Genomic DNA, 13,369 nt, shown 5'->3' with positions numbered 1-13,369 from the left:
TGCAGATTCTTCCTTCAGTCTAAAAGTCACCACCATTGCCCATAGTTTATCTATAAGGAGTTCATTTGAGGACATATAGGGAATTTCAGTGTCCTCCTCAGGGAACTGTGATGGCATGGGGACCACCAGCTCCTGAACTAACTCACTGCATTCAGTAGAACAAAATCTAAATAATAGCTTCTTCCTCATTATCTACTCCCAAGTCTTGAGTGAGTCTTTTCAACAACAAATGTGACCCTCTTAACCCCTACCTTAACTTAACGTAGAGAGTCTTGCCACTGGGACCCAGTATGCCTGGTAATCCCTGTGACAATGAAGAAAACCCTGATGAGGGGTGTTCTCTGTGATGAGACCTACTATCAGCTCTCCATCAGGTAAGCATAAATACAAATCAAGGTATTGTTGTCATAATTGCATAATAGTCTAATTGCATGAATGAAGCCACCTAGTTAGCTCTTCACCTCTGTTTAAGTAGCTATCTTTTGAGGTTTTACATATATATTTATTATTATTATTATTTATTATTATGAACTGATTTAGTTTAACATTCTAAAACATAGTGCTATAGATTGAAATACTTGATTTCACCTTTTTTGCTATGAAAATAACATCCTTTTCTTTATCTCTTTTTTTTTTAAAGATAAAGACATTCCCTGCTGATACATCTAATCCATTTTTGGATCCTTTCACAATAACACCAAAGCTAATTGTAAGTAAAAACTGGAACAGAAAATGTGTTTTTAAAACATTATCCCCAAAACAGAATGTTTCTCTTCTACTCCAAAAATAGAATATCAGAAAATGATGCCAAATGTCTCTGTGAAACACAAGCCAAATGTGGAAAGAGCAAATGATTTATCAGAAAACCTGCACACTGGTGGTTTAGGCTCTACCAAATAGTAACAATATGACCATGGACTGGTCATCTGAGCCAATCCTCTTATCTCAGATAAACAGAGGTTCTGAGAGCTCAAGCCACTTGCTCAAGGTCACCCGGGTAGACTAGGTAGGAGAGCTTGGATTCAAATACAGATTTTCCCATCCTTCATTTGTAGGAGAAGTGCAAGTGGACAAATTTAGGGAAAAGTGTCTAATGGAACTATCCACAGGTGTAATGGACTGTTTGGGGAGGTACCCAAATTCTAATTCCTCATTAGAGTTCTTTTTTTTTTTGCTTGGTTTTGTCTTTGTTTTTATGAGACTATGGGGATAAGTGACTTGCCCAAGGTCACACAGCTAAGTAAGTATCAAGTGTCTGAAGTCAAATTTGAACTCAGGTCCTCCTGACTCCAGGGTCAGTCAACTAGAATTCTTTAAGTAAAATCCAAATGTCCACTTCGTTGATCTTATCATATTCCTTTAGGCCAAAATATGGTCCACTTTAGAGTTCATTCTTCTAGAACACAGGCAGGATCATCCAGCCCCCAGGCTGTATAAGGCTTATGGTCTGGCACTACCACAGCAGGTGAGACTCAAAATTCAATAAATCTAGGAGATTTTTAAGGGGGGAAATTAATCAAATGTTTGACCAAATATAGTAGGTGAATGATGTTATAAATATCCAAATGGCTCCTAGGGAAAAAAAAATTTCCCCACCTCTGCTCTGGAGTATGTGATTTCAACAATCACTTCTTTGCAGGGATTTGAGTTTTACATTTTTCAACCTCCCTCTCTTCCTTCCCCCTAGCAGAAAGCAATTTAATATAAACTGTACATGTATAACCATGCTAAACATAGATTCATATTAATTAATCATATTGTGAAAAAAACTAACTCCAAATGGAGGAAAAAACAATAGAGAGGAAAAATTACATCATACATAAAAGAATTTTTAAAAATTAAAGATAGTAAGCTTTGGTCTTCATTTAAACTCCACAGTTCCTTCTCTAGGTATGGATGATATTAAACTTTCCATCACAAGTCTTTTGGAGTTGTCTTTAATTATTATTATAAAACATCCATCATAGTTGATCATCATGCATTGTTGCTGTTAGTTTGAATAATGTTCTTCTGGTTCTGCTCACTTCACTCTATATCTATTCACGTGAGTCTTTTCAGGTTATTCTGAGGTCCTGTCCCTCATGGTTTCTTATAGAACATTCATAAACCACAGTTTGGTCAGCCTTTCCCCTCAGTGGGCATCCCCTCATTTCCAATTCTAGAGAATGTGATTTCAATAGAATCATTGCATCTAAGGAGTTGAAAGAGCCTTAACTTGCTGTAGCTGAACAAGCATCCCCCAAAACCACCACTGACAAAATTTGCTTGCCAGGTGTAGGGACCTGGACTAAGGCAATGAGGTGTTACCTCATTAGCCTATAGGTCTTGGAGTCATAAAGACAGGAGTTTAGATCCTACTTCAGATACCTACCATATTCCTGGGAAAGTCACTTAACCTATATTTGCCAAGAGGGTAGTTTCTTCATCTGTAAATTGGGGATAATAATAACACCTCTCACTTTCCTCATCTATAAAATGATACCTACCTCAATATATACTCACCCCCCCCCCCATGAATGTAGAATGGAAACCATAGAGGTGGTTTTGAGGGAAATAATGCAATCAAGTTCATGGTAACTGTAATTTGTGGGAGTTGGATCTATAGGAACTTGTTCACCTTAAGGAGCCTGTTCATATCTGTTTATATCTAAAGCAGAGTTGTCCTCAGCAATTGTGAGGATCAAACGAGATCACACATGTGAGCAAAAGCACTTTGCAAAACTGAATGTGCTACATGGCATTAGACATTATTGTTATTGCTAGGTGTCACAGTGGATAGAGCAGTAGACTCAGAATCAGGGAGACTCATCTTCACAAGTTCAAATCCAGTCTTGAAACACTTACTAGCTGTGTGACCCTGGACAAGGCACTTAACCCTTCCTACCTCACTAATCCATAAGCCACAATAAGCATCATGGGACCTGATTTCAAATCCAAACTCTGTCACTTACTATCTGAATGAATTTGGGCAATTCACTTAATTATTACATAATTTAAAGCCAGATTTCACTTTGCTCATCTGTAAAATGAGGGAGTTATATTTCTAAGGTCTAAATTCTATGATCCTATAAATTCATCCAGAATGATTCTTTAAACTTCCTCTTACATATTGTTAACTAATCACTGATTTGGCTCTTTTGGTTCTAAAATCATTGTTATTAGGTTGTTTTGGTCATGCCTTGATTCTTTATGACCCCATTTGGAGTTTTCCTGTAAAAAAAAATACTGAGGCTTGTCATTTCTTTTTTCCAGTTCATTTTACAGATGAGAAAACTGAGGCAAACAGGTTAAATAACTTGCCCCAGGGTCACACAACTAGTAAGTATTTGAGACTGGATTTGAACTCAAGTTTTCCTGACTCCAGGCCAGGTACTCTATTCACGGTGCCACTTAGATGTCCACAGATAACTATGCTTTAGATGATGAACTGATATAATGGCACTCCTTCTAGGTCCAATTCCCACAAATTTTGGAGGATAACATTGTCTGCATGGATGCTTCCCTGTAAACCAGCTCTGGGGTTTCTCATCTTGTATTCATAAAAGAAATATTTAGTCAACCTTCCTGAAAACCATGGTTGTCATTCTGCTCCAAGACTTTTTTTATCTGGAGAGCTGAGACCCAAGGGTTTAACTACCAAGCAGTTTCTGGTTAGAGGTGAATAGAACATGTACTCTATCCTCACAGAATTTACAGTCCACTAGAAGAAAGACTATATTTACAATAAAAGGAAAAATGTGAGAAGTACACTAAGTGCCTTAAGAGAGATATAAATAAAATTATAGGAATGAAGATGGAGAGATTACTTCTGGCTGAGATGTCCAGGAAGGTTTCAATGATGAGGTGACCTATTTCAACTATGAGTCTGCATGTTGAACTACAGAGAATAAGAGCCTGGTTCTTAGTTAGTTGAGGTGATTAGAAGATTGAGATGAAGAGTTGAGACACTCTTCATCACTGAGTGATGAGGGCACATCACTGCTTAGACTAATGTCTTGAGATGTGAAATCCACCAGTGGAGGAAGTGATGATGTTTACTCTCAAAGACCAAGGTATCAAGGAGGTGATGCTAAGATAAGCAAGTGAATTGGATTTGAGTGAGGAAGGGCTGTGCCAAGTCACCAATCTCACTTTCTGCTCTTGAACCATTTGGATCCATTGGCCAGATATGAATCAGGATGACTGGAGATGGCCTTGGAGATGGGAGGGAATAAATACAGACTAAATGCCAACCAACAATTCTACCCATGAACAGCTTAACTTGAAGGTCCAGAGCTCAGGAGAAAGGCAGTGACCAGATAAATAAATGCATTTGAGAGCAAGAGAGATGATAGTTGGAGTCAAACAAGTGATAGAGAAGATCACAGAACATAAAACAGACAATTTGAATTCATATAAAATGTAACTGACTGTGTAGAAACAAAATGCAGCTTAGAGGAAAAGACAGGTAACTGGGGAAAAAAAAATCTTTGCAACCAAGTTTCTCAAATCCAATAGATGTTAGGATAAATGTTCTCTTTTCTCTTTCATTCTTAGGCAGACTTTGGAGAAAGCAAATTACAGTGTAATGTTGGGCAGTCATCCCCATTGACTCCAAAAGCCACGATGAGGCCTTTGACAGAAACAGTCTCAACAGTGCAAACGATATTTGCCCGAAAACCTATTTCTCTGCCAGACAGGTATTTCGATCAATCAATAAATTTTTATTAAGAACCTATGCTGAGTACTAGATGGGAATGATTGCATACAGGCTGAAACTTATAGAAACCTGAAGTTTATCAAGGTAGAGATTTGTATTATGAGAAACTCAGATTGCTGAAAATTGAGACACTGAAGTTGAATTGAATTAACTTCTTTCATTTAGATTATTTCTTGTTTGTTTATTTTTTTGTATGTGCATGTGCATGCTTGTGTGTGTATGCGGCAATGGGGTGAAGTGACTTGCCCAAGGTCACACAGCTAAAAAGTATCAAGTATCTGAGGTCAAATTTGAACTCAGGTCCTTCTGACTCCAGAACCAGTGCTCTGTAGATGGCTACCTGCCTTATCTAAATTAATTTTTTTATTTACTTAAGGCAATGGGGTTAAGTGACTTGCCCAAGGCCACATGGCTAGGCAATTGTTAAGTGTCTGAGGTCACATTTGAACTCAGGCCCTCCTGACTCCAGGACCAGTACTGTATCCACTGTGCCACCTCGCTGCCTCTAGATTATTTCGTTAAGGGTTTGTATATGCAATTTGTTTCATAGCTACCAGAAAGTTCAAGCATTCTTTCCCTTCTGTTTTAGTGGGAAGCCAGAGAAGACTGCCAGCATAGCCAATTTGGCTTTTTAAAAACAAAATTATGTGTGTGTATGTATATGTGTGTCTGTATATACACACACACATAACACACATATGTATGTATTTTAAAAGCAACATTATGGAAGTTAAACTAGGCTCTATAAAAAAGAGGAAAAAAAGAAAATAAAACAAGAATTAAAGAAATATAATTCCCCAGGCCCAAACTAGGGCTTCTTATGCTTTGTTGTTTTGTTTGTTTGTTTGTTTGTTTGTTTTTCACTTGTCAGATTTCCCAAATCCCATTTAACTCTGGAACTCCTCACCAGGCTGCTCCATATTTAGTTAGCTTGTTTCTTGGATAACAGGCACAGCTGGTCCCAGGGGCTTTCCTTAAATTCTTTCCAGCTTGGTGGATCATACCAGAACTTGTGTTTCATTGACATAACCTTTAAGATTCTTGGATAACTTCCATATCACAGTGAGTACTGGAGTAGGATTTTTTGCATCATTATAACAAGTAAACCAAAAAACTCAACAATAAAAAAAAATCTAACAACTTTAAATATTTGGGAATTAATTTAGTCATAAAATAACACTGACAGATATAAAGATGTAACTATCTAGATTGAAATTTGCTATTCATGGCTTGATCAGATCAACATAATTTTAAAAAGTACCAATAAATATAACCAGTGGATTTCTCTATATAACTGAATAAACTAATAATTAAATTTGTGTAGAAAAAAAGAATAACAACAGTTAATTAGAGGGGTGGCTAGGTGGCACAGTGAATGGAAGTGGAGTGGCCCTGGAGTCAGGAGTACCTGAATTCAAATCCGGCCTCAGACACTTAATAATTACCTAGTTGTGTGGCCTTGGGCAAGCCACTTAACCCCATTGCCTTTGCAAAAAGAAAAAAAAAACTAAAAAAAAAAGTTAATTAAAAGGAAAAAAGTGAATGACCTTTCCAGACTTTCACATATATTATAGAAATTCTCATCAAAATAGTTCACACTTGACAAAAACAACAACAACAAAAGACATTCAAGCTAACCCATAAGACTGGAAAGTGACCTTAGAGGTAATTTTTCACGTGAAGAAACAGCATCTCAGAGAAGTTAACTGGTCTGCTCTGGATCATATAGCAAGTAGGCAGCAAAGCAGTATACAATGATGGAATTGGAGTCAGAAAGACCTAATTTCAAATCCTCCCCTAGACGTTTACTAGTGAAATGACCCTGGGCAAGTTATTTAGCCTCTCTGAGGCTCAGATTCCTCAATATTAAATTGGTCACAATACGAGCATCTACTTTATGGAGTTGTTGTCAGGATCAAATATTAAAGGCTTTGTGAATCTTCAAGCACTTTATATAAATGTTAACTATTACTATTATGTCAGAGGCAAGATTTGAAACTGTGTCTTTCTAAGTTCCTAACCCTGTCCTCTTAGCACCTTGCCAGTGAAACAGAATAAAAAAACCCCAAAGTTGGAGCAAATACTTTTAAAAGATTATAATGTGTTTGATAAACCAACAGACAGTAACAACTGGAGAAGGGATTCATTAGTTATTAAGTGTTTAAAAATAAAAATCAATTTAGATTCTCATCCCATTTGACAAATAAAATTGCAACTGGATGAAAAAATTAAAAATAAGAAAATATGGTATAGTAAAGAAAAATATTTTTTCTCAGCTGGAGAGGGAAGGAAAATTTTCAAGTTTTAAATAAATCAATATCTCATCATGGTGTGGAAGGGATGCTGGGTTCTCAAAGGTTAAGTGATTGAAATGCAATCTCTGACAGGTCCTAACCTGCTGGGAAGGCTTGGAGTGTCTGCTTTCTGAATATCAGCCTAGCTGAAAGCAGGAAGGGATCATCAATAGTAGCCTGGCCACTTAGTGGTGCATTCTTTAGCCATAGCAACCCCTGAGACAAAGAAACAAATGCAAAATGACCCTTAGTCATGTCTCCTTCCTGTTTCTACAGAGTGATTGGAAAAGGGAAAAGAAGATCCCAAGGATCAGTTTTCATAGATATTAACTTATCTATTGGTTTGCTAAACTCTATAGTTTTCCAATGGAAATAATAGAAGGGAAAAACTAAATTATGTCCTTTTCACTGTTAACGAAATCAGAAGACAAAAAAAAAAGAAAGTTGACATTAAAAGGAAGGATGGCTCATTGTCTCTCCTGGGAGAGGCAAATAAAAGCATTAATGGATTTGGTTTTATTGTGTATCTCTTGGCAACAAGGAACATCTTATCATAAGCTATTCATTCATCTCATATCTATTTTAGTATTTGCAAAAAAGATTCACTATGAAAATAATTGAAACTCATATACTAACATAATTTGTAGAAGATAAGAAGGTAGAAAAATTTAGGAGGAAATTGATGAAACCTCCCAAATTAAATCAGCATATACTTTGATATTTAGTAACTTTAATGCAATGTATTAGAGAAAAGTTACCAATATTTTGGAAAATATGGTTCAGGAACTAAAAATGAGAGGGAAGGGGCAGCTAGGTGGCACAGTGGATAGAGCATTGGCCCTGGAGTCAGGAGTACCTGAGTTTAAATCCAGTCTCAGACACTTAATAATTACCTAGCTGTGTGGCCTTGGGCAAGCCACTTAACCCCATTGCCTTGCCAAGAGAGAGAGAGAGAGAGAGAGAGAGAGAGAGAGAGCTTGACCTTACCAACTACACAGGAAAAATCAAGTGGATAAATTTTGGTCCATTCTAGACATTTGGATGGAAGCCCTCTGAGTCTATTTTTCTTGAACAGAAATGGAAAATGAACTATGAATTTGGTCCAGATCTGAACAGGAGGAAGAGAGCTGGATGAATCGTCTTTGGAAAATTTCACATTTTCAGTGACCCCTAATACCAACATTCTTTAACAATGTTGTTGTAAGATTCAAATTAGCACAGCACCTTAGAATAATTAGTACAGTGTTCACCTTTTCCTTCCCTCCCTTGATGTATGTGTCTGAGTTACAGAATATTATAGTCATCAAAGAGCTGAAAATGAGAATCCCTAAAAGAGCAATGGAAGGGTCCATTATGGACATGAGAAGCTTGAAACACATTGAAATTGTACAAAGAAATGTATAAATTAGAGCTTCCAAGAAATAAATGACCAGAAAAAAGATGGGCCATTCACATAGCAAAAAAAAAATGTATGACCATTGGACAATTCATTTGCTCTATATTATATCATGTCAAGAGGACCCCAAGAAGGCCTCAGTTATTAACATTAAAAATAAAATAACAGACTGAGAAAAATATTTGAGGCGAATATAAAAGATAAAAATTTAGCATATGAAAAATTTTAGGTGCAAATTTTCAAAGATAATATTGCATGTCCATTGGATAACTCATATAGTAGATTTATGAGAGGACATAAGTCCACAGGACAGTCAGACATGAATTGGTTGCAATCTGCATTTTCTTTTGTGGAAAGAAAAACTACATTGATGAGCCATTGCAATCTTGCAGTAAATGAATAGAATAAATTATTAGGTCAAAGTAGACAAATTTGATTACATGAAAAAATTTAAAAGACTTGTACAACATTAAAACAATATAATTAACATTAAAAATAAAATAAAAGACTGGGGGAAATTTTTTTTGGTAAAACAATGGGGTTAAGTGACTTATTATTATGTGTCTGAGACTAGAACTTGACTCCAGGTTCCATTCTCTATCCCCTGGGCCACCTAGTTGCCCTGGGGGAAATGTTTACACAATTATAAAAGAAAAATTTGGCATACAAAAATTTTTAGGAACAAATTGTCAAAAGTATTATTGCATCCCTATTGGATAAATCATCAAAGGACTGAAAAACAATTTGTAAAGACGATATTCAGATTACAGGAAATGACTTTTTAAGTTATTCTATTCATAAGTTAAAAAAAACAAATTAATAAATGTCCTATCTCAAACACTTATGAGATGTTTGACCTGGGCAAGTTATTTAAGTAGGTTTAAGTTTCCTCATTTGTAAAATGAAGGAGTTGGATTCAGTGACCTATAAGTTACCTTCTATATCTATGACCATATGATCCTATTAAACTCTCAGGCACTACTTCCTAGTTATCCAATTACAAAAAATTTTTAAAAATAACTAAAAGCAATAAAACTCAATTTTAGTGAGTTAAGGAGAAATATACTCACATATTATCAGTAGAATTCCGAATTGAAAAGCGTTCTGGCAAGACATAGCAGTTCCCAAAATAATCATTCTATTTGATAATATAATCCCATTCCTGGAAATGCTCACTAAACATATCAGCAAAAAAGGAAAAAAACTATTGAAAATATAGCTCTTTCTCACAATTTCAAAGAATTAGAGTCCTGAGATTAATAGGCAAAAACTATGTTAGATCTATATATAAACCAAGACATATCAATGGAATAGAATGTTGTATAAAAATAGATATATATGAGGAATATAAAGAAACTTGCGAAAATTTCTATGAAATAATATAAAGTGAAGAAAGCAGAACTAGGAAAAAATATTCCCTCCCTACAATTGTACTACATAAAAAGAAAAATTACTTTATTTTCTGAGTTTCCTCTTTCATAAAATAAGAAAGTTGGATAAAAATGATCCCTAGGTTCACTTCCTGCTTTAGATCTTGTACTGCTGTGCTATTCTCTTGGTGTTTATGACTTAGAAGAGTTTATAAGTCTGTGTCCTTAAGTATATAAATTGCTGTTTTGTCTATGTAGTCCTGTATTATGTTATTCTCAGTATCAATTCTATCATTCACTCTTACCCAGTGCTGAGACGCTACGGCTGGAACTCGAGAGAGAAAAAATGATGAAAAGACTGTTGATGACTGAACTCTAAGATTCATTCACCCTTTGTCCAGTGGAGAATGGAGTGGTGCCTTCTGTCAATCTACATTCTTCAGCTTATATGTGTATCCAACAATAATGCCTCATGACAGTGTTGTACACATTGACCTCTGCTGAATTCTCCACCATTGGCTGAAATTAATCTTTGATTTGGCTTGACTTTGAAAGAGTCTCTTTACTCTTGTGTTGCTGAGGAATACATATTGCATCCTTTTTTTTTTCTTCTGAGAATTTGGATTTTCTACTGCAAAATGCAGCTGAGACTAGATTTGGTAAGTCTAGGAAAAGGAAATCAAAAAACAGGGAATACTGATTTCTTTTCAGAAATCCTTCTGTACATATGTTAATAGCTACCAAAATTAATGTTGTGCAGAATCCTTTGTTATTGACAGAGAAAAATCTGATTTTGTATAACTGAAAATTTGCCCAGAGCTACTGCCGTTTGTTAAAGAATCATTTTTATGGATATGCACCTTGAATATTAATAAAGGTTGCACTATGAAAAATTAGATAAGATCCAGATGAGGTATCTTTCACAGCTATAACTGGGGAGAGTTCTTGGCCAAACAAGAGAAAGAGGTTACAAAAAAAAAGATTTTTTTTAATGAGAAAAACTATTCCTACATCTTCAGTATTGATTTTTCATTTACACACACACCCCAAAATAAATGGATCTTGTAAAGTTCTTCACATCAGTCATTATCTAGGCACATATACATGAAATAAAAAAGAAGATATGTGTGCAAAGCATGCCTGAAAACCCTTAATTTTAACAATTTATCTGATAGCTTAGGAGGAAATAAACTGAAAAGAGTAAATTGTTTGGCATGAATAAAAATTTAAACATTGCACCCACAAATGTAGAGTCACATTTAAAAAAGACCCTATAATTTAAAGGTAATGCATTATTAGAAGGACTGCTTGGATTTTCTATGAAGGAAAATTATTTATAAAACACTTTGTGTTGTGGCAGAATCTTGGACCAATACAACTTTTTTCTTAAGAACTATTATAGGACTTTAAAATCATCTGATCCACCTACCCTTATTTTTTAGATGATCTAAGACCCAGAAAAGTTAAGTGACAATGTCTACAAGGTCACATAACTAGTAACCAGCAGAGCTGGATTTGAACATCCTGTCCTCTGTCTCTAAATCTTTCCACTAAGCTGCACTGCCCCTTAAATTTAGGTACTGTATGTTTATGTCACATATAATATGTTCTCTTTTTTCCAATTCTTATAGCTAAATGGTGCCAATTTGATACTAATGATACATATGCAGTCACACCTCATTGATCAGGAAGCTATAGGAAATGAGTCAATTTTGTGATAGTGACTACTCCAAATAAATGAAGTATAACCCTTCAAGTGAGGAAATATTCAAATTTTAATACTTTTTTATGGAATTCTTTCTAAAGTGTAGTAAAACTTTTCTCTGCCTTAGGAAACAGAGAAAACCTAACATAATTTAATCTTATAGTGACTTAATGACTCTGGGTCATCATTAAAAGCATCAGTTATTGTACTGTGATATACTGAAGTGACGTCCTCAGGGACTTTTTGAAGTGTGCAAAGCTTAGTTTTGCCTTTCCCCTTAATTCCCAAAGACTTTGATGCTGTTCTAATGGATTGTTCAACTGTCTTTTGACTCATTAATGTCATTAAGGAATGTTGAGATGTTGAGAGGTTTTTTGTTTTTTGTTTTTTGCCTATACCTGAACAGGAATACCATGCAATGCTGCTCCAGTCAGCTCTAGGTGCTATATAGTATATGATATACAATATGTGCTCTTTTATAAGGTGGGGAGATGTGTCTCTATTGGGCACCAGATATAAGAATAACTTCTCCCTCGTGGTTGCCTCAGTTCTCCATTCTCAATTATTTCCATTGTTAATAGGTCTGTTTCTCCTATACCTTTCTTCACTTCTAACCAGCTATTCATAGTTTCTATTGTGCACCATGAGACTGTCATTAAAATCTTCTAGGTAGAACTGAAGTCTGCCAGGGGAAAACAGATAAACTAGTATTGCATGTAAATTTGCAAGAATTGTAGACAAATATGCTCTGTTCTTAAGAAGGGAATGAATGGAGCAAAGTGCATGGCTTTGAAAATACTGCACTCTGAGATTTCTCTTTTTCATATATTTCTCATTTATTTCTGGGTTAAAAATATTCTAGAAAAGTATTTTTGCTGTAAGTCTGACCACCAGATAAGTGGGGTGCTGCTGTATATCTAACCAGTTGAGTAGATTGTTGATAAGTAATGAAAGTATTGGAATTACATCTGCCACAGAGGTAGCTCTGATTATGTAAATATAACAGATTTTTAGCACATTTTTGTATTTTTCCCATTGCAATTGAAGAAACAAGATTATTTGTGTCTACAGTATTTAGTAACAAATACTAAATAACTGAATGTTGTTGGGGATTTTTTGTTGTTGTTGTTGTTGTTGTTTAATCTAGTAACTTCTTAATTTCATGGAATCACAGGATCTCAGAGTTGGAAGAGAACTCAGAGATCATCTTGTACCAACCTGTAACTGAACAGGAATTTCCTCTACAACCTCATTGACAAGTGGTCATCTAGACTCTGCTTGAAGAATTCCAATAATGAGGAATTCACTGCTCACAAAACAGCCCATTCCACTTTTGGACAACTCTAGTTAGGAAATTGTTCTTTATAGCAAGCTAAACCCGTTTAATCCTTCTTCCATCTGATACATCGCTTCTTCAAATACTTTAATGACAACTATCTTCACTCCCCTCCCCAAAGTCTTCACTTATCCAGCTTAATTATCCTTAGTTCCTTCAACTGATTTTCATGTAGCATGCTTTCTAGTCTCTCTCTCGCTACGCTGCCACCAACGTAATTGAAAACAAAGCACTGGAAAAAAAAACGTTTCAAGCACCATTGCAAAGAAGAAATGTTTGTTTTATTAAATAAAAAGTTGCACAACATAAACTTTATGTCAAAAGAATCCTGACCAGTTTTCTGGTCAACTTGTTTTAAAACATTCAATGACCACCACTGCTTGATAAGGATAGACTTTACATTTCCTGTTCCCATAATGACATAGCATGTTTTATATGTCATTTTGGTACCTACCTTACTTCATCACTAAGACTTATTAAAAAATTACATTTTTCTTAAGAAATCAAAACAAATGTACACTGCCAGTTCAAAACTGTTCTCAACAATATCAAAGTATGATCAAACTTGA

The 13,369-nt window shown here is 35.3% G+C and overlaps 1 protein-coding gene across 1 annotated transcript in view; it reads left to right on the top strand.

Moving 5' to 3' along the window:
- LOC141498924 (band 4.1-like protein 4B) overlaps positions 1–12,459 on the top strand; it is a 159,597-nt gene extending 147,138 nt beyond the window's left edge. Inside the window, 3 exon segments of the mRNA XM_074201961.1 lie at positions 641–709; positions 4,537–4,679; positions 10,069–12,459. Coding sequence (XP_074058062.1) covers positions 641–709; positions 4,537–4,679; positions 10,069–10,138 — 282 coding nt within the window. The 3' untranslated portion in view covers positions 10,139–12,459.
- The last annotated feature ends 910 nt before the right edge of the window (positions 12,460–13,369 follow it).

The sequence above is a fragment of the Macrotis lagotis genome, chromosome X, assembly GCF_037893015.1.
Source record: "Macrotis lagotis isolate mMagLag1 chromosome X, bilby.v1.9.chrom.fasta, whole genome shotgun sequence".
NCBI lineage: Eukaryota > Metazoa > Chordata > Mammalia > Peramelemorphia > Peramelidae > Macrotis > Macrotis lagotis.
The sequence above is the reverse complement of the archived record's forward strand: the minus strand, read 5'-3'. Positions and strand labels throughout refer to the sequence as shown.